The 27,936-nt window shown below is 53.8% G+C and overlaps 1 protein-coding gene across 2 annotated transcripts; it reads right to left on the bottom strand.

Annotated features, from left to right (window-relative positions):
- Window positions 1-194: 194 nt before the first annotated feature.
- sarm1 (sterile alpha and TIR motif containing 1) lies at window positions 195-27,903 on the bottom strand. 2 transcript variants are annotated; one of them, XM_060848231.1, is made up of 9 exons: window positions 27,585-27,903; window positions 24,311-24,926; window positions 23,709-23,921; window positions 21,645-21,736; window positions 20,790-21,025; window positions 19,093-19,195; window positions 17,132-17,321; window positions 8,596-8,717; window positions 195-4,324 (listed from the first exon to the last, which is right to left on the bottom strand). In XM_060848231.1, exons 1-9 carry the CDS (start codon window positions 27,899-27,901, stop codon window positions 4,195-4,197), a joined length of 2,019 nt encoding a protein of 672 aa, XP_060704214.1. In that variant the 5' UTR covers window positions 27,902-27,903; the 3' UTR covers window positions 195-4,194. The 2 variants fall into 2 exon arrangements, with proteins under 2 accessions (XP_060704214.1, XP_060704215.1); XM_060848232.1 differs by lacking the exon at window positions 23,709-23,921.
- Between the last annotated feature and the right edge of the window lie 33 nt (window positions 27,904-27,936).

The following is a 27,936-nucleotide window of genomic DNA, read 5'->3' on the forward strand; positions in this document are numbered from 1 at the left end:
GAGGGTCAGCACTGAGGGAGTGCCGCACTGTCGGAGGGTCAGCACTGAGGGAGTGCCGCACTGTCGGAGGGTCAGATACTTTTACACAACGAGGTTGACACCTTTCCAATTGGCCAGAGTCTGGAGTCTGAGCGCCTTTGTCACTAACAGAGAAATAAGGACGCAGCTGTGCAATCTCAGAATCTCTCCTGTAATGTCTACACTTTATTAAAGAGTTTGCTTAATACAGTCAACTGTGGATTGACTTTGTTCCACGTAAATTACATTATTGATAGGTCAGCAGGCCCTGCAATACAATAGGAGGTTGATTATTTCAGCATAATGCCCCTGATACGAAAGAGAGGTTGAAGGCATTTGGAGTAAATTCAGGCTGGGATCAGAATCTGATCTGTACTCACACCATTTCTGGCAAGTTAAATGTATTCCCAGAGAGTTAATAAAGGCACAGGAAGGGGGCGGGTGGGGGGGGATCAATCAGGACAGCAAATCTACCTCAGCTTATAACCTGAGAAAGTAGCAGTGTTGGGTAAACGTGCATAAAGTCCTTTAACACATTGACTGAGCTCACCAGGGGGATAGGATAACCAGCAACAGACCCGGAACCAACATGCAGATACAAGAGATGAAAGAGAATGGGAGGGACAGAGCAAGTCCTTATGAAGGATAAGCAGAAAACGAAGAACCTGAGAGATGGAGTTTTCTGATTGACAGTTAACTGCCAAGCTGTCCTCAGGCATTCTCCATGGAAACACCTCTACCAATCATAGCTGACCAACCAATCATAGCCCACCAACCAACTATAGGCCACCAACCAACCATAGTGCACTAACCAATCATAGCACACCAACCAATCATACCCCATCAACCAATCATAGTCCACCATCCAACCATAGTGCACTAACCAATCATAGCCCACCAACCAACCATAGCCCACCAACCAACCATAGTGCACTAACTGATCGTAGCCCACCAACCAATCATAGACCACCAACCAATCATAACCCACCAACCAACCAGAGTGTACTAACCAATCATAGCCCACCAAACAATCATAGCCCACCAACCAACCATAGTGCACTAACCAATCATAGCCCACCAACCAATCATAGCGCACCAACCAATCATACCCCATCAACCAACCATAGCCCAACCAACCATAGTGCACTAACCAATCATAGCGCACCAACCAATCATACCCCATCAACCAATCATAGTCCACCAACCAATCATAGCGCACCAACTAATCATACCCCATCAACCAATCATAGCCCACCAACCAACCATAGTGCACTAACCAATCATAGCCAACCAACCAATCACAGCCTACCAACCAACCATAGTGCACTAACCAATCATAACCCACCAATCATAGCCCACCAACCAATCATAGTGCACTAACCAATCATCGCCCACCAAACAATCATAGTGCACTAACCAATCATAACCCACCAACCAACCATAGTGCACTAACCAATCATAGCCCACTAACCAATCATAGTGCACTAACCAATCATCGCCCACCAACCAATCATAGTGCACTAACCAATCATAACCCACCAACCAATCATAGCCCACCAACCAATCATAGCCCACCAACCAATCATACCCCACCCACCAATCATAGTGCACTAACCAATCATAGCGCACCAACCAATCATACCCCATCAACCAATCATAGCCCATCAACCAACCATAGTGCACTAACCAATCAATCATAGCCCACCAACCATAGTGCACTAACCAATCATAGCCAACCAACCAATCACAGCCTACCAACCAACCATAGTGCACTAACCAATCATAACCCACCAATCATAGCCCACCAACCAATCATAGTGCACTAACCAATCATCGCCCACCAAACAATCATAGTGCACTAACCAATCATAACCCACCAACCAACCATAGTGCACTAACCAATCATAGCCCACTAACCAATCATAGTGCACTAACCAATCATCGCCCACCAACCAATCATAGTGCACTAACCAATCATAACCCACCAACCAATCATAGCCCACCAACCAATCATAGCCCACCAACCAATCATACCCCACCCACCAATCATACCCCATCAACCAATCATAGCCCACCAACCAACCATAGTGCACTAACCAATCATAGCCCACCAACCAATCACAGCCTACCAACCAACCATAGTGCACTGACCAATCATAGCCCACCAATCATAGCCCACCAACCAAAGCCCACCAACCAATCATAGCCCACCAACCAACTATAGCCCACCAACCAATCATAGCCCACCAACCAACCATAACCCACCAACCAACCATAACCCCCAACCAATCATAGTTCACCAACCAATCATAGCCCACAAACCAACTATAGCCCACCAACCAATCATAGCTCACCAACCAACTATAGCTCACCAACCAATCATAGCTCACCAACCAATCATAGCCCACCAACCAATCATAGCCCACCAACTAATCATAACCCACCAACCAATCATAGCCTACCAACCAACCATAATGCACTAACCAATCATAGCCCACCAATCATAGCCCACCAACCAATCATAGCCTACCAACCAATCGTAGCCCACCAATCATAGCCCACCACCAATCATAGCCCACCAACCAATCATAGCCCACCAACCAATCATAGCCCACCAACTATAGCCCACCAACCAACTATAGCCCACCAACCAATCATAGCCCACTAACCAGTCATAGCCCACCAACCAACCATACCCCACTAACCAATCAGAGCCCACCAACCAACCATAGCCCGCCAACCAATCATAGCCCACCAACCAACCAAACAGCTCTCTTCTCGTGTGAACACGTTGTTCCCCTTTACATTGGTATTTCTTGTGAATTGTCCTAGATTTAAAACTTCAATAAAATATGTGTTTTTCTTTAGCAAATGTTGAGTAATAGAGAATAATTAAATCGTTCACTGATGGTCACATTTTAAATCTAATACCCCGTCCACTTTAGCTCATTCATAAATGGCTGTAATTAGATTTAATACTTTCCCTTCAAATGAAGTATCTCACTATCCACCAGAATTTAAGATTTTACCATTTTATGATCACTCTTCCCCAGGGGATCCCTCATTATGAGATGATGAACTAACTCTGTTTCATTAAGGTTGAGTTTCAAAATTGCCTTATCCCTGGTTAGATTCACGTGACCAGGTGGAGGGAGGGACTCCCGGGAATGAATGGCAGGGAACAGGACCCTGTCTGTGGCAGGGAGACTGGGAGAGGGCAGACGACAGGGACTGGTGGTGGGAGTGGGGGGGGGGGGAGATTGTGGTGTCAGGGGGAGCAGAGGGGCACTCTGACTGGGGGGCTCTGTGTGGGGACCTGAACTTGTAGGGTGTTAGGGTGCTTATTTGGAACATGAGCTGTGAGAGTGACCCTGAGTGTGCATTACAGTGGCTCAGTGGTTAGCACCGCTGCCTCCCAGCGCCAGGGACCCGGGTTTGATTCCAGCCTTGGGCGACTGTCTGTGTGGAGTTTGCATATTCTCCCCGTGTCTGCGTGGGTTTCCTCTGGATGCTCCCGGTTTCCTCCCACAATCACAAAGATGTGCAGGTCAGGGTGGATTGGCCATGGGGAGTGCAGGGTTACAGAGATGGGGTAGGGGGTTGGTTTGGGTGGGATGCTCTTCGGAGGGTCAGGGTGTTCTCGATGGGTTCTACAGATTTGCCAGGTCAAAGCAGATGCCCCTTGGCTACCCTCATTGCCCCCTGAGGTATCTGCTCGTGGCAGGTATGTGTGCAGGGGTGCACTGGGCTCACCAGTAGAGGGTTCACCAGTTCCCTCACTAGAACCAGTAACACCCACTGCCGGAGTGACAGAGGTCTAATGCGTTGCTGAGAAATCTCCCCTCCCTCCCTCCCCCTCACTGCTTTGTCAGCATAAACAAAGGAAAACCACTCAGGAACCTACCCCCTCATTTCCTGATTCCAACTCCCTGAGAAACACTGAAGACCCAGTCTAAGACAGAGACAGAGGGAGTTGCCTCTCAGACATCACACGAATGCCAGCCACTGGCACCTGATTACACACGCGTGGCTGCTGTTGTCTTTGGCTGCTCTTGACACACACAGCACTCGCCATCAACGGTGTGGGGAGGAGAGGGTCGGGTTGTGGAGTAGGAGACTGAGAGCTGTCCTGATCATCACTGGTGGGCAGAGGGTAGGCTCAGGCACAAGCTGCGGCTAGCCGTGGTGGGTCCCAACTGCCTTCAAGCCAGCGTCTGCCGGAACGGCTGGGCACGTTTTCTGGAAAGGAGCATGAAGGAAGCGTAAAATCTTCTCAATACTGGCATCCTGGTATTCGTGAGACCACCTGCATTGGGTTTGGGGGGGGAGTGGGTGAGGGTGGGAGAACACAAGTAGATGAAGACAGAAACAGGAAACCAAACCCTGACGGGTCCAAACCGTACATGGAGAAGCTGCTCTGTACCGATCTTAGTGGGCACCAGGAGGCCATTCACCTCTTCAAGCCCATACTGTCATTCAGTGAAATGACGGTTGCTGAACTTTTCTTAAATTCAGTAATGGGATGTGGACTCAGCAGGCTAGGTCACTTTTATGTCCATTCCCAATTACCCAGAGGGCAAGTATCACTGTGGATCTGGAGTCACGTACAGGCCAGATCAGGTAAAGATGGCAGTTTCCTTCCCCAAAGGGCATTAGTGAACCAGGTGGGTTTCTGACAATCAGCAATGGGTTCATCATCCCTATGTGACTAAGACACAGGTTTTATTTATTGAAATAAACCTCAGCATTACAGTTTCATCACTCCTTCAGAGTCAGTAATTACTCCTCTCAGTGGAAGCACATTCCACCTTCTCCAGACCTTCATATGGAGAACTGTTTCTGAACACTTCCCTGGACGAGCCTGACTGGTCATTTCCACAGCTGATTGACTGTTTTTTCCACAGGACACGAGCATCAATGTGGAGGTGGTCATTTCCTGAACTGCCCTTCAACTGGATAGACCTGGAGTCACGTGTAGGTAGATTGTCTTTCTTAAAGGGTCACCAGTCAGTCAGGTGGTACTGAGAGTTTCACGGTCACCTGCACTGTAACTAGCTTTACATTCCCAGGTTTATTATTTACATTTAACCAGTTATTACGTGGGATTTGAACCCGTCTACCCAGGATTATCTATCCAGTAGCATCATACCAACACACCTCCTTTGCCTTTCACACCACAATGAAATACATCTCTCTCTCGTCTCTCTCTTTCACAATCTCTCTCATTCTCATCACTCTATCTCCTCTCCAACTTCAATCTCTCTCTTCTCACTTTCCCTCTTTCTCAACCTTTCTCTCTCTCTCTCGCTCTCTCCTCCTCTCAAACAATCCCTTAGAAAATCCTGTTAAGATCAGTCAGAATCACTGGATGGAATGTTTAAACGGGAGGCCATAACATGACACAATCCTGAACAAACCCAGTCAGAAATTCAAGAGAATCTTTCTCACCCAAAGAGTGGGAATGATGTGGGACTGGGAGGGAGTGAGGGGGATGTGTCGATATGCTGAGAGAGGTGATGGAAGAACTTGAATCTAATACAAATCTGATATTCAAACTCATGGTCATAAAACAACTGTGTGTGAAAGCCCACCAAGTTCATTAATGTCATTGAGGGAGGGAAACTGCTGTCCTTCCCTGGCCTGGACTACACGTGACTCCAGACCCATAGTCCCTCAATTGCCTCAGAAATGGCCCAGTAAACCATTCAGTTATATGTGAGGCAACTGTTAACAGGCAATAAATACCATCCCAACGGTGATCCATGAGGACATATTGAAAGGTGAGGGTCGACACATCAGAGAGAGGAATATATTTTACAATAATGGCTTAATCTCAGGAGAAAGGAATTGGCTGTTTGGGATTGGGATGAGGAAATGGGGTTGTGAATGTTTGGAAGTCTGTGTCTCCGGTAGATACTGTTTGACGGGGAAGTTGCGGGTGTGGGGGAAAATACAGAGAGACGCTAGATCAGCCTCCATCTTCCTGAAACAAGGACCAGACTCGAAGGCCTGAATGGCCCGCTGTCTGCTCCTGTTTCGGATCAGGATGCTCCGACAGAGTGAAATGAGAGGAGGATGGGTTAGGAGGAACACAGGGCAGGTGGGCCCAATGGGCTGCAGTGGTACAAGGCTCACCCAGAATAGAGCTGGAGGTGGTATCCAGGTCAGCTTCAGCTGATGGAGTGGAGACCACAGGAACCGGGATAGAGGGAACACAGGCCCGAGAAAGACGGAACGGGGGCCTGGGATAGAGGGAACGGGGGCTCGGAATAGAGTGAACTGGGACCGACATAGAGGGTACTGTGGCCTGGGATAGAGGGAATGGGGGCCTGGGATAGAGGGAATGGGGTCCAGGGATAGAGGGAACGGGGGTCTGGGATAGAGGGAACGGGGGTCTTGGATAGAGGGAACGGGGGCCTGGGATAGAGGGAACTGTGGTCTGGGATAGAGGGAACAGGGGCCTGGGATAGAGGGAACGGGGACCTGGGATAGAGGGAACGGGGACCTGGGATGGATGGAACGGGGACCAGGATGGAGGGAACAGGGACCGGGATAGAGGGAACGGGGACCGGGATAGAGTAAACAGGGGACCGGGATAGAGGGAACGGGGGCCTGGGATAGAGGGAACGGGGGCCTGGGATAGAGGGAACAGGGGACCGGGATAGAGGGAACGAGGACCTGGGATAAGGAAATGGGGACCTGGAATAGAGGGACAGGGACCGGGATAGAGGGAACGGGGGCCTGGGATAGAGGGAACGGGGACCAGGATAGAGGGAACAGGGACTGGGATAGAGGGAACGGGGACCTGGGATAGAGGGAATGGGGACTGGGATAGAGGGAACGGGGACCGGGATAGAGGGAACAGGGGCCTGGGATAGAGGGAACGGGAAGGATGGAGGGAACAGGGACAGGGATAGAGGGAACGGGGACAGGGATAGAGGGAACGGGGACCTGGGATAGAGGGAACGGGGACAGGGATAGAGGGAACAGGGGCCTGGGATAGAGGGAACGGGGGACCAGGATAGAGGGAACAGGGGGCCAGGATAGAGGGAACAGGGGCCTGGGATAGAGGGAACGGGGGACCGGGATAGAGGGAACAGGGAACCGGGGATAGAGGGAACGGGGACCAGGATAGAGGGAACAGGGGACCAGGATAGAGGGACCGGTGGCCCGGGATAGAGGGAACGAGGACTGGGATAGAGGGAAAGGGGGCCTGGGATAGAGGGAACGGGAAGGATGGAGGGAACAGGGACAGGGATAGAGGGAACGGGGACAGGGATAGAGGGAACGGGGACCTGGGATAGAGGGAACAGGGACAGGGATAGAGGGAACAGGGGCCTGGGATAGAGGGAACGGGGGACCAGGATAGAGGGAACAGGGGGCCAGGATAGAGGGAACAGGGGCCTGGGATAGAGGGAACGGGGGACCGGGATAGAGGGAACAGGGAACCGGGGATAGAGGGAACGGGGACCAGGATAGAGGGAACAGGGGACCAGGATAGAGGGACCGGTGGCCCGGGATAGAGGGAACGAGGACTGGGATAGAGGGAAAGGGGGCCTGGGATAGAGGGAACGTGGGACCGGGATAGAGGGAACAGGGGCCTGGAATAGAGGGAACGAGGACCGGGATAGAGGGAACAGGGGACCTGGGATAGAGGGAACGGGGGCCTGGGATAGAGGAACAGGGGACCGGGATAGAAGGAATGGGGACCTGGGATAGAGGGAACAGGGGCCTGGGATAGAGGGAACAGGGACCTGGGATAGAGGGACAGGGACCGGGATAGAGGGAACGGGGGCCTGGAATAAGGGAACGGGGACCTGGGATAGAGGGAACAGGGGCCTAGGATAGAAGGAACGGGGGACTGGGATAGAGGGAACAGGGGCCCGGGATAGAGGGAACAGGGGACTGGGATAGAGGGAACGGGGACCTGGGATAGAGGGAACGGGGATCTGGGATTGAGGGAACAGGGGCCTGGGATAGAGGGAACGGGGACCTGGGATAGAGGGAACGGGGACCTGGGATAGAGGGAACAGGGGCCTGGGATAGAGGGAACGGGAGACCGTGATAGAGGGAACGGGGTCCGGGATAGAGGGAACGGTGGCCCGGGATAGAGGGAACGGGGGCCTGAGATAGAGGAAACAGGGCCCGGGATAGAGGGAATGGGGGCCTGGGATAGAGGGAACACAGACCTTGGATAGAGGAAACAGGGGCCCGGAATAGTGGGAATGGGGGCCCGGGATAGAGGAAACACAGACCGGGATAGTGGGAACGGGGACTGGGATAGAGGGGACACAGGGCCCGGGATAGAGGAAACGGGGACTGAGATAGAGAGAACGGTGACCAGGATAGAGGGAACGGGGGCTCGGAATAGAGTGAACTGGGACCGACATAGAGGGTACTGTGGCCTGGGATAGAGGGAATGGGGGCCTGGGATAGAGGGAATGGGGTCCAGGGATAGAGGGAACGGGGTCCAGGGATAGAGGGAAGACAGGGCCCGGGATAGAGGGAACGGGGGCCTGGGATAGAGGGAACGGGGGCCTGGATAGAGGGAATACAAAGATCAGGATCTGGGCTCACATGATGCTGTTGAACTTGAGAATGGCCCTCATATCCTCAGGCAGGGAGTCGGGATCAGGCCAAGTGAAATTATCAGCCACTGGTACAATGTTCTTCTTCGAGGTCATCGCCATGACGATTTCCTTTCAGCACATTCAGAAAAACATGAGTCAGTCCAAAATCCAGGAAAAACACAACAAAGACATTGATTCAAATGACAAACACAGCACATGGCCATAGCGATGGACTTTAAATCATCTCTCACGCACTCACACCCTCAAACTCCCCACACACTGACCCTCACTGGGGTACAATCCCACACCCACTGACTCTCACTGGGGTACAGTCCCACACACACTGACCCTCACTGGGGTACAGTCCCACACACACTGACCCTCACTGGGATACAGTCCCACACATACTGACTCTCACTGGGGTACAGTCCCACACACACACTGACCCTCACTGGGATACAGTCCCACACACACTGACCCTCACTAGGGTACAGTCCCACACACACTGACCCTCACTGGGATACAGTCCCACACATACTGACTCTCACTGGGGTACAGTCCCACACAGACACTGACCCTCACTGGGGTACAGTCCCACACACACTGACCCTCACTGGGGTACACTCCCACACACACACTGACCCTCACTGGGGTACACTCCCACACACACACTGACCCTCACTGGGGTACAGTCCCCCACACACTGACCCTCACTGGGGTACAGTCCCACACACACTGACCCTCACTGGGGTACAGTCCCACACACACACTGACCCTCACTGGGGTACAGTCCCACACACATTGACTCTCACTGGGGTACAGCCCCACACACACACTGACCCTCACTGGGGTACAGTCCCTCACACACTGACCCTCACTGGGGTACAGTCCCTCACACACTGACCCTCACTGGGGTATAGTCCCCAACACACTGGCTCTCACTGGGGTACAGTCCCACACACACACTGACCCTCACTGGGATACAGTCCCACACACACTGACCCTCACTGGGGTACAGTCCCCCACACACTGACCCTCACTGGGATACAATCCCCCCCACACACTGACTCTCACTGGGGTACAGTCCCCCCCACACACTGACTCTCACTGGGGTACAGTCCCCCACACACTGACCCTCACTGGGATACAGTCCCCCACACACACTGACTCTCACTGGGGTACAGTCCCCCACACACTGACTCTCACTGGGGTACAGTCCCCCACACACTGACCCTCACTGGGGTATAGTCCCACACACACACTGACACTCACTGGGGTACAATCCCCCCCACACACTGACTCTCACTGGGGTACAGTCCCCCCCACACACTGACTCTCACTGGGGTACAGTCCCCCACACACTGACCCTCACTGGGATACAGTCCCCCACACACACTGACTCTCACTGGGGTACAGTCCCCCACACACTGACTCTCACTGGGGTACAGTCCCCCACACACTGACCCTCACTGGGGTATAGTCCCACACACACTGACCCTCACTGGGGCACAGTCCCTCACACACTGATGTGCATTTTTCTGGCTCTAGACCCTCTTATTCTTGAGCAGGTGCTTTGTTAGTCTGTGCTGGCCCTTTTAATGAATTGAAGAAATCAGGTTACGATCAGCTGGAGCTGCCCAGTGTGAAGCTGGGACACCCTGTGGCTCAATATTGCCCCCAGCTGTGTGTAGGTGGTATTGTACCTTCAACCGAACTAACATTTTACATTCTGTATTGTCATACTTACAGCCTGTCTGTAAGAAAGAGTAATTTACTATTTGCTTAACAACTGAATAATGCAGATCGCTGAGCTTTTGTAGCAATGTCCCTTTAAACCCCGGAATGATGATTTACCGCTGTCAGGGAGTTACCGAGTTCCAACTGAGGGGAAGCGAGGGAAGAACGGTGGCACGGTGGTCAGGTGAATTGGCCATGCTAAATTGCCCATAGTGTTAGGTAAGGGGTAAATGTAGGGGTGTGGGTGGGTGGCGGGTCGGTGTGGACTTGTTGGGCCGAAGGGCCTGTTTCCACACTGTAAGTAATCTAATCTAAAAGAACGTTTAAAAGGGGGGAGGGGGGAACTTTTTCACAAGGAGGGTGGTTTCGTGCATGAAATGAACTACCTGAGAAAGGAGTAGATGCAGGAACAGTTGGTCCATTTAAAAGGTTTAGAGGGATATGGGAAAGGCATCCGAGGAGCAGGAAAATCGACGTTTTTGGGCAGGAGCCCTTCACCGGGAATGAGGCAGGGAGCCTCTGGGGGGGCGGTGGAGAGATAAATGAGAGGGGGGTGAGGATGGGGAGAAGATAGCTAAGATTGCAATAGGTGGACGGAGATGGGGATGAAGGTGGTAGGTCGGAGGGGAGGGTGGAGTGGATAGATGGGAAGGGAGATAGGCAGGTAGGACAGGTCATGGGGACAGTGCTGAGCTGGAAGTTTGGAATTAGGGTGAGGTGGGGGAAGGGGAAATGAGGAAACTGTTGAGGTCCACATTGATGCCCTGGGGTTGAAGTGTTCCGAGGAGGAAGATGAGGCGTTCTTCCTCCAGGTGTCGGGTGGTGAGGGAGCGGCGGTGAAGGAGGCCCAGGACCTCCATGTCCTCGGCAGAGTGGGAGGGGGAGTTGAAATGGTAGGTCACGGGGCGGTGTGGTTGATTGGTGCGGGTGTCCCGGAGATGTTCCCTAAAGCGCTCTGCTAGGAGGCGTCCAGTCTCCCCAATGTAGAGGAGACCGCATCGGGAGCAATGGATACAATAAATGATATTAGTGAATGTGCAGGAAAAACTGTGATGGATGTGGAAGGCTCCTTTAGGGCCTTGGATAGAGGTGAGGGAGGAGGTGTGGGCGCAGGTTTTACAGTTCCTGCGGTGGCAGGGGAAGGTGCCGGGGAAGGGGAGGGTGGGCTATAGGAGGGCATGTACCTGGCCAGGTAGTCACGGAGGGAATGGTCTTTGCAGAAAGTGGAAAGGGGTGGAGAGGGACCACCTTCCGAGGACCCCTTCGTCCACCTCCAACACACCTGGACACCCCACGCTGGCCTAGTACCTGCCCTTGACCTCTTCATTTCCAACTGCCGCTGGGACATAACCATCTCAACCTATCTACCCCCCTCCCCCACTTGAACCTCTCACCCTCACAATGCGCAGCCCTCCAATCCCTCTGTTCCAATCCCAACCTCACCATCAAGCCAGCAGATAAAGGGGGTGCAGTGGTAGTCTGGCACACTGACCTCTACACCACTGAAGCCAAATGCCAACTTGAGGACGCCTCCTCCTATTGCTCCCTGGACCATGACCCCACCCCCAATCATCAAACCATCATCTCCCAGACCATACAGAACCTCATCACCTCAGGAGATCTCCCACCCACAGCTTCCAACATCATAGACCGGGATCCCCGCATTGCCCGGTTCTACCTCCTTCCCAAGATCCACAAGCCTGACCACCTTGGCCGACCCATTGTCTCAGCATGCTCCTGCCCCACTGAACTCATCTCTACCTACCTCGACACTGTCCTATCCCCCTAGTCCAGGAACTCCCCACATACGTTCAAGACACCACCCACGCCCTCCACCTCCTCCAAGACTTCCGTTTCCCAGGCCCCCAACGCCTCATCTTCACCATGGATATCCAATCCCTCTACACCTCCATCCGCAATGACCAGGGCCTCCAAGCCCTCCGTTTCTTCCTCTCCCGACATCCCCAACAGTACCCTTCCACCGACACTCTCATTCGTTTGGCCAAACTGGTCCTCATCCTTAACAATTTCTCCTTCGAATCCTCTCACTTCCTCCAGACCAAAGGGGTAGCCATGGGCACCCGTATGGGCCCCAGCTATGCCTGTCTCTTTGTTGGCTACGTAGAACAGTCCATCTTCCGTAATTACACCAGCACCACTCCCCACCTCTTCCTCCGCTACATTGATGACTGCATTGGCGCCACCTCGTGCTCCCATGAGGAGGTTGAGCAATTCATCAACTTCACCAACACATTCCACTCTGACCTTAAATTTACCTGGACCATCTCTGACACCTCCCTCCCCTTCCTGGACCTCTCCATCTCCATTAATGATGACCGACTTGACACTGACATTTTTACAAACCCACCGACTCCCACAGCTACCTGGATTACACCTCTTCCCACCCTACCTCTTGCAAAAATGCCATCCCGTATTCCCAATTCCTCCACCTCCGCCGTATCTGCTCCCAGGAGGACCAGTTCCACCACAGAACACACCAGATGGCCTCCTTCTTTAGAGACCGCAATTTCCCTTCCCACATGGTTAAAGTTGCCCTCCAACGCATCTCGTCCACACCCTGGTCCTTCGCATAAACCGTATCATCCTCTGGCATTCCCGCCACCTCCAAATGGACCCCACCACCAGGGATATATTTCCCTCCCCACCCCTTTCCACCTTCCGCAAAGACCGTTCCCTCCGTGACTACCTGGTCAGGTCCACGCCCCCCTACAATCCACCCTCCCATCCTGACACCTTCCCCTGCCACCGCAGGAACTGTAAAACCTGCGCCCACACCTCCTCCCTCACCCCCATCCAAGGCCCTAAAGGAGCCTTCCACATCCATCAAAGTTTTACCTGCACATCCACTAATATCATTTATTGTATCCGTTGCTCCCGATGCAGTCTTCTCTACATTGGGGAGACTGGGCGCCTCCTAGCAGAGCGCTTTAGGGAACATCTCCGGGACCCCCGCACCAATCAACCACACCGCTCTGTGACCCAACATTTCAACTCCCCCTCCCACTCTGCTGAGGACATGGAGGTCCTGGGCCTCCTCCCCCACCACTCTTTCACCACCCGATACCTGGAGGAAGAAAGCCTCATCTTCCGCCTCCAACCCCAGGGCATCAATGTGGACTTCACCAGTTTCCTCATTTCCCCTCCCTCCACCTCACCCTAGTTCCAACCTTCCAGCTCAGCACTGTCCCCATGACCTGTCCTACCTGTCAATCTCCCTTCCCACCTATCCACTCCACCCTCCCCTCTGACCCACCAACTTTACCCCCACCTCCATCCACTTATTGCACTCCCAGCAACCTTCTCCCTAGCCACCTGATGAAGGAGCGGCGCTCCGAAAGCTAGTGCTTCCAATTAAACCTGTTGGACTATAACCTGGTGTTGTGTGATTTTTAACTTTGTACACCCCAGTCCAACACCGGCATCTCCAAATCATTTGTTCAGGGAGAGCTGCCTGATGATAGCCTGTGGATTGGCTGGGCTGTGGTTTGCTCTAGACTGGTGGAAGCAGGAACCAACAAACACAATCATCCCTGTGCCTTCTCTCAGAGTGGGTGCAAGGATCAAACAAAAACAAGAAACTTAAACAGAACAATTCCTTGATCCACCCAATCAGCTACAGAATTGAAAAAAGGACCATCACCCCATAGACAACAGTGTGTAATCATCACTAAAATCAAAAGAGAATTTTGTTTTCCCATCCCAATAATTCTAACTTTTAAGATTAGATTACTTACAGTGTGGAAACAGGCCCTTTGACCCAACAAGTCCACACCAACCCACCTAACCCTACAAGCAATTTAGCATGTCCAATTCACCTGATCCACATCTTTGTGACTGTGGGAGGAAACCCACACAAACACAGGGAGAATGCATAAACTCCACACAGACAGTTGCCTGAGGTGGGAATTGAACCCAGGTCTCTGGTGGTGTGAGGTAGCAGTGCTAACCACTGTGCCACCATGCTGCCTACTAACTTATGTCAGCTCTGTTTGTGAATGTGTTTGTGTGTATTTCGGGTTTGGAAGAGGAATAGTTTGAGTCACTATGTTGTAGATTAGTAATCCCTTTTCAGTTCTCTGTCATTTATGATAGAATTAGTTTGTTCACGATAAATAGAATTATTTTCCTGTTAATGATGAAACTGAGTGTGATTTACTTTGCTACTGTGTTCAGAAATTGGCCATCTTTAATTAATGGGCACAGCCATTGTAATCAGGCTGTCCTCCCTTCCACATCATCTCCACAGTCACAACTTCAACCCAATCAGTGCACCACACCATTTATTGCAGCTGATCAAATATTTGAGGTTAAAGAAGACCATTTAAAATGGTTGGTTATCAGTAGCTGCAAGTACAGCACATGGGAATATTGAATCTTGGGGGGTGGGACACCGTTGAGGGGTGGGGTGGAGGTTGAGTGGAGGTTGAGGGTCCCCGGACTGAGCCCATTGACTCCTCCTGGGATCTGACCAGAGTCTCTTCCAAAGGGGGGTGTCCAGCCAGCCGTCCGTCGCTCCGAGCCAGCCCACCCTTCAGGTCACTGTCAGGAACTGGTTCTCACTCCAACCATCACTGGCCATGGATCGCAAACTGTCTTTCTGTCCCTTCACAGTGAGAGACGGACAGGGAGAGGGACAATGGGGGGGTAACACAGTGAGACAGGGAGAGGGGCAATGGGGGGGTAACACAGTGAGACAGGGAGAGGGGCAATGGGGGGGTAACAGTGTGAGACAGGGAGAGGGACAATGGGGGGGTAACACAGTGAGACAGGGAGAGGGGCAATGGGGGGGTAACAGAGTGAGACAGGGAGAGGGGCAATGGGGGGGTAACACAGTGAGACAGGGAGAGGGGCAATGGGGGGAGGGGTAACACAGTGAGACAGGGAGAGGGGCAATGGGGGGGTAACAGAGTGAGACAGGGAGAGGGGCAATGGGGGGGTAACACAGTGAGACAGGGAGAGGGGCAATGGGGGGGTAACACAGTGAGACAGGGAGAGGGGCAATGGGGGGGTAACAGTGTGAGACAGGGAGAGGGACAATGGGGGGGTAACACAGTGAGACAGGGAGAGGGGCAATGGGGGGGTAACAGAGTGAGACAGGGAGAGGGGCAATGGGGGGGTAACACAGTGAGACAGGGAGAGGGGCAATGGGGGGAGGGGTAACACAGTGAGACAGGGAGAGGGGCAATGGGGGGGTAACAGAGTGAGACAGGGAGAGGGGCAATGGGGGGGTAACACAGTGAGACAGGGAGAGGGGCAATGGGGGGTAACACAGTGAGACAGGGAGAGGGGCAATGGGGGGAGGGGTAACACAGTGAGACAGGGAGGGGGGCAATGGGGGGAACACAATGAGTCAGGGAGAGGGACAATGGGGGGGGTAACAGTGAGACAGGGAGAGGGGCAATGGAGGGGTAACAGTGAGACAGGGAGGGGGTAATGGGGGTAACACAGTGAGACAGGGAGAGGGGGCAATGGGGGGTAACAGTGAGACAGGGAGAGGGGCAATGGGGGGGTAACACAGTGAGACAGGGAGAGGGGCAATTGGGGGTAACACAGTGAGACAGGGAGAGGGGCAATGGGGGGGTAACACAGTGAGACAGGGAGAGGGACAATGGGGGGGGTAACAGTGAGACAGGGAGAGGGGCAATGGAGGGGTAACAGTGAGACAGGGAGGGGGTAATGGGGGTAACACAGTGAGACAGGGAGAGGGGGCAATGGGGGGTAACAGTGAGACAGGGAGAGGGGCAATTGGGGGTAACACAGTGAGACAGGGAGAGGGGCAATTGGGGGTAACACAGTGAGACAGGGAGAGGGGCAATTGGGGGTAACACAGTGAGACAGGGAGAGGGGCAATTGGGGATAACACAGTGAGACAGGGAGAGGGGCAATGGGGGGTAACACAGTGAGACAGGGAGAGGGGCAATGGGGGGATAACACAGTGAGTCAGTGAGAGGGGCAATTGGGGGTAACACAGTGAGACAGGGAGAGGGGCAATTGGGGGTAACACAGTGAGACAGGGAGAGGGGCAATTGGGGATAACACAGTGAGACAGGGAGAGGGGCAATGGGGGGGTAACACAGTGAGTCAGTGAGAGGGGCAATGGGGGGATAACACAGTGAGTCAGTGAGAGGGGCAATTGGTGGTAACACAGTGAGACAGGGAGAGGGGCAATGTGGGGGTAACACAGTGAGTCAGTGAGAGGGGCAATTGGGGGTAACACAGTGAGACAGGGAGAGGGGCAATTGGGGATAACACAGTGAGACAGGGAGAGGGGCAATGGGGGTAACACAGAGTTAGTGAGAGGGGCAATTGGGGGTAACACAGTGAGACAGTGAGAGGGGCAATTGGGGGTAACACAGTGAGACAGGGAGAGGGGCAATGGGGGGGTAACACAGTGAGTCAGTGAGAGGGGCAATTGGGGGTAACACAGTGAGACAGGGAGAGGGGCAATGGGGGGTAACACTGTGAGACAGGGAGAGGGGCAATGGGGGGTAACACTGTGAGACAGGGAGAGGGGCAATGGGGGGGTAAAAAGGCGAGGATGGAGGCGCCCATGGTAATCACTGGCCATTGTCCCAGTGAGAATGCTTTGTCTGTACAGGGCATTGGCACACCGTTCAGCCACTCACACACCCGCTCACCCCCTCGCTCACACCCTGTCCCTCTCCATCCCTCCCCCTTACCCCTCACTCACACCCTGACCCTCTCCGTCCCTCCCTGTTCCCCCCCTCACTCACACCCTGACCCTCCCCGTCCCTCCCTGTTCCCCCTCCCCCCCCCTCACTCACCCTGTGCACCCAGTCTCTCTGCTCGGTGTCTCCCACACACTTGTCCAGACAATTGGCTGAAAGCACTAGAATGAAGTTTCTGGCCCTGGTCACACTCTGACAGAGTTTATCCTCAAACCTGCCGGCCTCAAGCTTCTCCACATCAATAAACACACTGAAGCCTCGATGCTGCAAGTGGACCTTCAGCAGACTGGGGGAGAGGGGGAACGGGAGGAGGGGGGAGAGAGAGAGGGAAAGGGACAGGGGGGAGAGAGGGAAAGGGACGGGGGGAGAGAGGGAACGGGAGGAGGGGGGAGAGAGGGAGAGAAAGGGACAGGGGGGAGAGAGAGGGAAAGGAGTGGGGGGAGAGAGAGAGAGAGAGAGGGAAAGGGACGGGGGGGAGAGAGGGAAAGGGACGGGGGGGGAGAGAGGGAAAGGGATGGGGGGGAGAGAGGGAAAGGGATGGGGGGAGAGAGGGAAAGGGATGGGGGAGAGAGAGAGAGAGAGGGAAAGGGACGGGGGAGAGAGAGAGAGGGAAAGGGATGGGGGGGGAAGAGAGAGAGAGAGGGAAAGGGATGGGAGGAGAGAGAGAGGGAAAGGGATGGGGGGAGAGAGAGAGAGAAAGGGACAGGGGGGAGAGAGAGAGAGAGGGAGAGAGGGAAAGGGATGGGGGAGAGAGAGAGAGAGAGGGAGAGAGGGAAAGGGATGGGGGAGAGAGAGAGAGAGAGGGAAAGGGATGGGGGAGAGAGAGAGAGAGAGGGAAAGGGATGGGAGGAGAGAGAGAGGGAAAGGGATGGGGGGAGAGAGAGAGAGAAAGGGACAGGGGGGAGAGAGGGAACGGGATGGGGGGGAGAGAGAGAGAGAGGGAAAGGGATGGGGGGGAGAGAGAGATGGGGAAAGAGAGTGAGGGAGATAGAGAATGGGTGTGAGCAAGAGACAGAGGGGGGAATTGGGAGAGATAGAGGGAAAAGAAAAGAAAGTGAGAGAGAGGAAGTGAGAGAGAGAGAATGTGGGAGAGCGGGAGATAGAGGAAAGAGTGAGAATGGGAATGAGTGAGGGGGGGGGAGAGAGAGAATGGGTGAGGGTGAGAGACAGACAGAGGGAGAGTAAGAATCATTATAAGTTGAAGCACCCAGGACACTCTGACCCCATGCTCTCTCACAAACGGACCATTCCTGGTTTACGTCAATCGGGGGATGTGAGGGGAAAGGTCAAAGGGCACCTTCTATCGTGCATTACTAATGGGCTCCAATACACCCTGGGAGGGGGCGAGTCTGCTGTCAGAACTACAACCACTGTGTGTGTGTGTGTGTGTGTGTCTGATAGCACCAGCTTACTGCCTGGCTCCAAGGTCACTGCGGGGACTGGAGTCACCTATGCAGCCAGACTGGGTCAGGACCAACCCTCCCTAAAGCACATTACTGACCCTTTAACAGAGGGACGGTTCAGAGAGCAAGCGAGAGACGATGTAAGGGAGTTCCTGATTTCAAAGCTGATGTCTCTGGGGGCAATGTGACGGGGTACTGAGAGTTTACAAGAATCTGAGGAAATCAAACAGACTCAAAGAGGATTATTACGGGGCTCCCCAGTCAGTGCAGGGAGGGCGGGTTCACCTCTCTGGGGTTTAGGAGCTGAGAACACAGTCCCTGAAGGAAGGAGATGCAGTGCAGTTCTTTCATTGAGAAGCTGGGAAATACCTCCAAGTCTCCAACAGCAAGGGCTGTGGAAGGTCAGTGATTAAACAGGAATCCATACGTTTCTGATATCCCAGACATGGAGGGCAGAGACGACAGCAGTTCAGGAATGCAGCTCACCCCCACCTTCTCAAGGGGCAACTGGGGACAGGCAGTAAATCCTGGACCCAACGAGCAATGTCCATGTGTCAGGAACGCATAGTAAGAAAAAGGGAATTATCCACATCAGAACTGAATCAGGAGGCAGGTGATGAGGGACAATACACACACACACACACACACACCTACCTGGCCAGCTGGGAACCTGTCGTCCGTCGGTAACTGATAAAGACATCAGGGTCTTCAGAAGGGGGCTGCTGAGAGACCTCGCTCACACAGGGAGGCACCAACTCTGCAAGACCCAAACAGATTCCCATTAACCAGCACACAGGCAGAATACCCTCACTGTACACAGGTCCCACCCAACGCAATTCACACTGAGTGAGTGCCGCACTGTCAGAGGGTCTGTGCTGAGGGAGTGCCGCACTGTCGGAGGGTCAGTGCTGAGGGAGTGTCTCACTGTCGGAGGGTCAGTGCTGAGGGAGTGCCGCACTGTCGGAGGGTCAGTGCTGAGGGAGCTCCGCACTGTCGGAGGGTCAGTGCTGAGGGAGTGTCTCACTGTCGGAGGGTCAGTGCTGAGGGAGTGCTGCTCTGTCAGAGGGTCAGTGCAGAGGGAGTGCCACACCGTCGAGGGTCAGTACTGAGGGAATGCCGCACTGTTGGAGGTTCAGTGCTGAGGGAGCTCCGCGCTGTCACAGGGTCAGTGCTGAGGGAGCGCCACACTGTCGGAGGGTCAGTGCTGAGGGAGCGCCGCACTGTCGGAGGGTCAGTGCTGAGGGAGTGTCTCACTGTCGGAGGGTCAGTGCTGAGGGAGTGCTGCTCTGTCAGAGGGTCAGTGCAGAGGGAGTGCCACACCGTCGAGGGTCAGTGCTGAGGGAGTGCCACACTGTCAGAGGGTCAGTGCTGAGGGAGTGCCACACTGTCGAGGGTTAGTGCTCAGGTAGTGCCGCACTGTCGGAGGGTCAGTGCTGAAGGATCGTCACACTGTCGAGGGTCAGTGCTGAGGGAGCGCCGCACTGTCGGAGGGTCAGTGCTGAGGGAGTGCCTCACTATCGGAGGGTCAGTGCTGAGGGAGCTCCACACTGTCGGAGGGTCAGTGCTGAGGGAGTGTCTCACTGTCGGAGGGTCAGTGCTGAGGGAGTGCTGCTCTGTCGGAGGGTCAGTGCTGAGGGAGTGCCACACCGTCGAGGGTCAGTGCTGAGGGAGTGCCACACTGTCGAGGGTTAGTGCTGAGGGAGTGCGGCACTGTCAGAGGGTCAGTGCTGAGGGAGTGCCTCATTGTCGGAGGGTCAGTGCTGAGGGAGTGCCACACCGTCGAGGGTCAGTGCTGAGGGAGTGCCACACTGTCGGAGGGTCAGTGCTGAGGGAGTGCCACACTGTCAAGGGTTAGTGCTCAGGTAGTGCCGCACTGTCGGAGGGTCAGTGCTGAGGGAGTGCCACACTGTCGAGGGTCAGTGCTGAGGGAGTGCCGCACTGTCAGAGGGTCAGTGCTGAGGAAGTGCGGCACTGTTGGAGGGTCAGTGCTGAGGGACCGCCGCACTGTCGGTGGGTCAGTGCTGAGGGAGCTCCGCGCTGTCACAGGGTCTGTGCTGAGGGAGCGCCGCACTGTCGGAGGGTCAGTGCTGAGGAAGTGCCTCACTATCGGAGGGTCAGTGCTGAGGGAGCTCTGCACTGTTGGAGGGTCAGTGCTGAGGGAGTGCCGCACTATCGGAGGGTCAGTGCTGAGGGAGTGCTCAGGTTCGGGAAGTTTGAGTTGGGAAGGAGTGGAGGCAATGAGGTGATGTCCCCTGGGTGAGTGTGGTTGACATGGAGTTGGATATTGAGGGTGTGGGGATGGTTTGATTGTGACCATTTTGTGTTGCCCCGATCCCTGCTGACCCCTTTACCCTGTGCTGCAGCAAGAATCCTGGATCGATGGAATCCTGTCTCAATGCGACAATCCATCTCGAGTTGTCTGTCTGTCACTCCGTGTAAAGTGGCCCTCTCAATCCCACAATGCACCAGATTATAGGTATACTGCCGATAGCCAAGGTCAATACTCCCCAGCCAATCCGCGAGGTTACTCCGGTCACAGCTCGAGTAGTTAGCATAAGTCTTCAATTCCCTCAATTCCCGAAGAAACCTGAAGGAGAGAAAAAGTCTCTGTCATTTCAATCATCTTGTTCAAAATGACTGGTCACAGTCAGAGTAAAGTTCCCTCTTCCCTTTTAAACTAACAGCAAAGCTCCCTCTACACTGTCCCCCATCAAACACTCCCAGGACAGGGACAGCACAGGGTTAGATCCAGAGTAAAGCTCCCTCTACACTGTCTCCATCAAACACTCCCAGGACAGGGACAGCACGGGGTTAGATCCAGAGTAAAGCTCCCTCTACACTGTTCTCATCAAACATTCCCAGGACAGGGACAGCACGGGGTTAGATCCAGAGTAAAGCTTCCTCTACACTGTACCCATCAAACACTCCCAGGAAAGGGACAGCACAGGGTTAGATCCAGAGTAAAGTTCCCTCTACACTGTTCTCATCAAACACTCCCAGGACAGGGACAGCACGGGGTTAGCTCCAGAGTAAAGCTCCCTCCACACTGTCCCCATCAAACACTCCCAGGACAGGGACAGCACAGGGTTAGATCCAGAGTAAAGCTCCCTCTACACTGTCCCCATCAAACACTCCCAGGACAGGGACAGCACGGGGTTAGATACAGAGTAAAGCTCCCTCTACAGCTCCATCTTTGGATCACTCACCTTCTGCGGGTTATACTGGATGATATTCCAACATCTTCCTGTAATTCCGAATCCGTAATCAGGAGCAGCAGATCCCCATCAACCTGTAGATCCTGATGCAGAAATGGATCAGATTATCAAAATGGAGAGTCCAACACTCACTCACACCCTCACTCACTCACACACCCACAAACACACACTCACTCACACACTCTCACTCACTCACACACCCACAAACACACACTCACAAATACACACTCTCTCATACACACACCCACAAACACACACTCACTCACACACCCTCACTCACTCACACCCTCACTCACTCACACACCCACAAACACACACTCACTCACACACCCTCACTCACTCACACACCCACAAACACACACTCACTCACACACCCACAAACACACACTCACAAATACACACTCTCTCATACATACTCACTCACACCCTCACGCACTCACACACACACACTCACAAACACTTTCATACACACTCACTCACACCCTCACTCACTCACACACACACACACACACCCCCCCACACACATTCACATGCACACACTCTCTCATACACACTCACTCACACCCTCATTCACACACCCCCACAAACACACACTCACATGCACACACTCTCTCATACACACTCACTCACACCCTCACTCACTCACATCCCCACAAACACACACCCACACGCACACACTTTCTCATACACCCACACACGCACACACTTTCTCATACACCCACACCCAGTGTTGTGTGATTTTTAACTCAGACATAGATTGTAAGATCATTACAGTGACAATTGCCCATGTCAGACAGACTCTAATTGTTAATCCTAACTAGATTAGATTAGATTCCCTACAGTGTGGAAACAGGCCCTTCAGCCCAACATGTCCACACTGACCCACCAAAGAGTAACCCACCCAGACCCATTTCCCTCTGACCTAACATTATGGGCAATTTAGTATGGCCAATCCACCTAACCTGCACATCTTTGGACTGTGGGGGGAAAGCGGAGCACCCAGGGGAATCCCACACAGACACTGGGAGAATGTGCAAACTCCACACAGTCGAACTTGGGACCCTGGTGCTGTGAGGCAGCAGTGCTAACCACTGAGCCACCATGCTGCCCCAACTGTTCACCATCGCTTCCATTCCTGTAACTGGTGCTTATTCCTGAAGCGTAGCGCTAACTGTGTACTGTCATGCTGAGATTTGCCATTCAACACACACGCACTCTTTATGTGTCAGTATCTCTGTATGGGAGTGTGTGTCTGTAACTCTGTCAGGGAGGGTATGTCTGTAACTCTGTCTGGGAGGGTGTCTGGGAGGGTGTGTCTGTAACTCTGGGAGGGTGTCTGGGAGTGTGTGTCTGTAACTCTGTCTGGGTGGATGTGTGTCTGTAACTCTATCTGGGGGTGTGTGTCTGTAACTCTGTCTGGGAGTGTGTGTCTGTAACTCTGTCAGGGAGGGTATGTCTGTAACTCTGTCTGGGAGGGTGTCTGGGAGGGTGTGTCTGTAACTCTGGGAGGGTGTCTGGGAGTGTGTGTCTGTAACTCTGTCTGGGTGGATGTGTGTCTGTAACTCTATCTGGGGGTGTGTGTCTGTAACTCTGTCTGGGAGTGTGTGTCTGTAACTCTGTCTGGGAGGGTGTGTCTGTAACTCTGGGAGAGTGTCTGGGAGTGTGTGTCTGTAACTCTGTCTGGGAGTGTGTGTCTGTAACTCTGTCTGGGAGGGTGTGTCTGTAACTCTGGAAGGGTGTCTGGGAGTGTGTCTGTAACTCTGTCTGGGGGTGTGTGTCTGTAGCTCTGTCTGGGGGTGTGTGTCTGTAACTCTGTCTGGGGGTGTGTGTCTGTAGGTCTGTCTGGGAGGGTGTGTCTGTAACTCTGGGAGGGTGTCTGGGAGGGTGTGTCTGTAACTCTGTCTGGGGGGGTGTCTTTAACTCTGACTGGATGGGTGTCTGGGAGGGTGTGGGTGGTGGTGATGACCCAGAGAGTGGAACACCACCCAGTCAGTTCTGGGCCATGCCTTTGATGCTGGAATTCCCCGGAGAATGCCATAATGCTGCTTCCCTCACCAGGAATCTCTCTCCGTGAACGCTGAATCCAATCTGCTGCAGCCAGGTGTGAACAGCAGCAGCTTTCCAGTTTGGGACATTGAGAGACAATGTCCAGGAGACCTCCTCCCCCATCAGCTCCAGTGCTCTCTTGGCCAGTCTGGAGACTGTGGTATTGCTGGAGTAACTGACCAATCTCTTCAGACTTGATGTGGCTCCAATTTCATGGAATGTCTGAGACAGAAGGCGCTGATTGTTACAGAAGGAACAGGGAAAGGCTGTGCATGCATTTCCAAAATTACAAACTGAAACCGACACAGATTCTTCACTGAAGTATAGTCATATCGACTCAAATCATCAACTCTCTGTATCCCCCTCCCTCTCACAATCTCTGTCCCTCCTTCTCTCTCTCTCTCTCTCTCTCCCTCTTTCTCTCTCTCCCCCTTCACCCCTCACTCACTTTCTACGCCGCTTTCCACCCTCTCACTCCCTGACCCTCTTCCCCCCACCTCTCTCTCCCCACTCACTCTACACCAGTCCCCCTCTAACCCCCACCCCCTCACTCCATCTCCCCGCTCTCCCCCCTACCTCCACCCCCCCTCCCCCTCCCCCAACCACCGTACCTGGGTCTGTTTCTGCTGCTGTTTAATGTCAGCCTCCACACACAGATAGAAAGTGGCCACACACTGGGCCTCCACCCTGGAGCTATCCAGAAGTTGCACCAATCGCTGGAGGTCATTGGCGTTGCGACCTTGGGCGTTGTCCCTGCTCTGCAGCCATTCGTGGGCAAACTCCTCAGGGTGAAGGGAGGCAATGAAGGGCTCCACCAGGTCTAGGGTCCCTGAGCTCTCCACTTCCTTCTCCAGCTCCTTGTTGGTTGCTAGAGCAGTGATGGCCAGGCAGGCATGAAACTGCACCAGCTCATCCTGAGAGAAGGCCAATGGGAACAGCCAATCAGCGGCCTTCTTCTCAATCATCAGCCTCTGATTGGTTGGCCCGCCGTACATGGCACAGTTGGCGAGGGCGATGGCGCAGTGCTGTAGGATACTGGGATCCTGACTGCGGCACCAGTACAGGATGTAGTCTAGGCCCCCATTGGTGATCAGCAGGTGGGAGGTACCCTCGGTGTGTTTGAACATGTGCTGCAGGATCCCGGAGACCGGCCTCGCCAGCTGGACATCTTCACGGTCACTGGCCAAATCCAGAATCACACCCAGGCCAGAGCGAGCGACCCAGTCCCTGTGTCCAAACACACGTCAGTCAGAACATGGGCTACACCAAAAAACACAGCAATCTGCATTCTCCCAGAGAGCAGCAAGGTTCTGCAGGCACTGGGACCCGGAGGTAAAACCAGGGCTCAGTAACTGCTCCTTGCTGAACATCATCAACAGCAGCAAGACCATCATTTTTCAGTCTTCCCCAACCCCACCCTGTTTCAGTTACTGCACTCAAAATGTTCCCTCTCTTTTTCTCTCTATGGGGGTTGCCTGAGTTTCTCCAATATGTAGTTATTATTTTACATCTTGGCATAACATCTTGGAATAACAAACATCATTGCCCTTTTTCCTCTCTAACCCTTTTGGATTAATCATTCTCCTTTTCTCAATCAACCATTGTAGTGACCTCAGTTCCTGGCACACCTTCATCATGAATTGTATTTAAGTTTAAATCACTAGTTTTTGACCCATTCTCCTCTCCCTCAAACTGCAGGTGAGATGTCCTAGAGCCAGCTCTCTGAGTAGCTCAAGAATATGCAACTCTAAGAAACTCTCCTGAAAATGCCCCATGAACCCACTACCCAGGCTACATTCGCCAATCTGATTCACCCAATCCAAACGCAGATTAAAATCATCTTTGATTTTATTACCAGACCTTTATTTATAAGACCACACCATTTTACACCCATTAGCCTGTCCTATAAGATACTCCCACAAAATAATCCTATTCTTTGCTAGTTCTCGTCGCTACCCAAACTGACACCAGGTTAGAGTCCAACCGGTTGATTTGAAATCACACATTTTCGGTGCACTGTCCCTTTGTCAGGTGAAGTGAGGGACAGACAGTGCTCCAAACACTTGTGATTTCAAATAAACCTGTTGAACCATAACCTGGTGTTGTGTGACCTATGACCTTGTCCACCCCAGTCCAACACCGACACCTCCACATCATGTGAGTATGTGACAATAAAGTTAATTTTACAAATATAAATCACCCCGTGCCCCTCTCTAAGTATCCAATTGCCCCTTTCCCTATTTGCCCCCAGCCCTGGTCTATGGCTCCAATCCAAGGTCTAATAGCCCCTCTCTGTGTTTATTTGCTGCATATACCCTCTATATTTGCCCCTCTTCTCCGTCTATCTGACCTCTGTCCCCTCACTAACTGTACCAACTCTCTCCCCATCTGCCCCCATCTGGTCTCTACCTGCCCCCATTCTCTCTGTTTCTCCCCATCCCCTCCCTTTCTGCCCCTGTCCCCTCCCTATCTGCCCATATCCCCTCTCTATTTGCCCCATCCCCTCTCTATCTGCCCTTTCCTCTCCCTATTTGCCCTATCCACGCTCTACCTGCGCCATCCCCTCAATATCTGCACCTGTCACCTCCTTATCTGCCACATCCACCCTCCCTATTTGCCCCTATCACCTCTCTATTTGCTCCATCCCCTATTTGCCCCATTACCTTCACTATCTGCCCCTATCCCCTCGCTATCTGCCCCTATCCCCTCTCTATCTGCCCCTATCCCCTCTCTATCTCCCCCATCCCCTCTCTATCTGCCCCATCCCCTCTCTATCTGACCCTATCCCCTCTCTATCTGCCCCATCCCCTCCCTACCTGCCCCTATCCCCTCTCTATCTGCCCCTATCCCCTCTCTATCTCCCCCATCCCCTTCCTATCTCCCCCATCCCCTCTCTATCTCCCCATCCCCTCTCTATCTGCCCCTATCCCCTCTCTATCTGTCCCATCCCCTCTCTATTTTCCCCTATCCCCTCTCTATCTGCCCCTATCCCCTCTCTATCTCCCCCATCCCCTTCCTATCTCCCCCATCCCCTCTCTATCTGCCCCATCCCCTCTCTATCTCCCCCATCCCCTTCCTATCTCCCCCATCCCCTTCCTATCTCCCCCATCCCCTTCCTATCTGCCCCATCCCCTTCCTATCTGCCCCATCCCCTTCCTATCTGTCCCATCCCCTCTCTATCTCCCCCATCCCCTCTCTATCTGTCCCATTCCCTCTCTATCTCCCCCATCCCCTCTCTATCTCCCCCATCCCCTCTCTATCTGCCCCTATCCCCTCTCTATCTGCCCCCATCCCCTCTCTATCTGTCCCATTCCCTCTCTATCTCCCCCATCCCCTCTCTATCTCCCCCATCCCCTCTCTATCTGCCCCTATCCCCTCTCTATCTGCCCCCATCCCCTCTCTATCTGACCCATCCCCTCCCTATCTGCCCCATCCCCTCTCTATCTCCCCCATCCCCTCCCTATCTGCCCCTTTCCCTCCCTATCTGCCCCTTTCCCTCTCTATCTGCCCCTTTCCCTCCCTATCTGTCCCATTCCCTCTCTATCTCCCCCATCCCCTCCCTATCTGCCCCTATCCCCTCTCTATCTGCCCCCATCCCCTCTCTATCTGACCCATCCCCTCCCTATCTGCCCCATCCCCTCTCTATCTCCCCCATCCCCTCTCTATCTGACCCATCCCCTCCCTATCTGCCCCATCCCCTCTCTATCTGCCCCTTTCCCTCTCTATCTGCCCCTTTCCCTCCCTATCTGCCCCTTTCCCTCTCTATCTGCCCCTTTCCCTCCCTATCTGCCCCATCCCCTCCCTATCTGCCCCTTTCCCTCCCTATCTGCCCCTTTCCCTCTCTATCTCCCCCATCCCCTCTCTATCTGCCCCCATCCCCGGTACCTGTTGCCCGGGGTGAGCACCTGTTCCAGGAGGGATGCTGCTGGGTACCGGTTGAGGGGATGCTGTGGCCGGCTCAGCTCCAGGAGCAGCGGGAGCAAGGAGCCGAGGCGGATCTGCTCACAGAGGCCGGTGGCGAGCTCCCTGCCCCGGGCTGGTACCGCCCAGGCTCCCTGCACCAGGAGCTGCAGGTCCCGCAGACACAGGCGCTGCTGCTCGGGGCTGCTCGCTGCTCTCAGAGCCCTGCATGCAGCCCTCAGCTCCGGGAGCAAGGTGTCAGCCTCCCCCCCGGGACTGCAGCCCGGCCCCGGCATCGCCATCAGGCTCCGGGCGGCCAGGAAGCAGCGCACCGCGG

The sequence above is a fragment of the Hemiscyllium ocellatum genome, chromosome 31 (assembly GCF_020745735.1).
Source record: "Hemiscyllium ocellatum isolate sHemOce1 chromosome 31, sHemOce1.pat.X.cur, whole genome shotgun sequence".
NCBI classification, from domain to species: Eukaryota; Metazoa; Chordata; class Chondrichthyes; order Orectolobiformes; family Hemiscylliidae; genus Hemiscyllium; species Hemiscyllium ocellatum.

Coding starts and splice junctions, on each gene's coding strand:
- sarm1 (XM_060848231.1), bottom strand. CDS start 27,901: ATGGCGATGCCGGGGCCGGGCTGCAGTCCCGGGGGGGAGGCTGACACC. Junction 21,026..21,644: donor TCCAGTATAACCCGCAGAAG/GTGAGTGATCCA, acceptor TCTCTCCTTCAG/GTTTCTTCGGGAATTGAGGG. Junction 17,322..19,092: donor ACAGGTTCCCAGCTGGCCAG/GTAGGTGTGTGT, acceptor CCTCTCCCCCAG/TCTGCTGAAGGTCCACTTGC.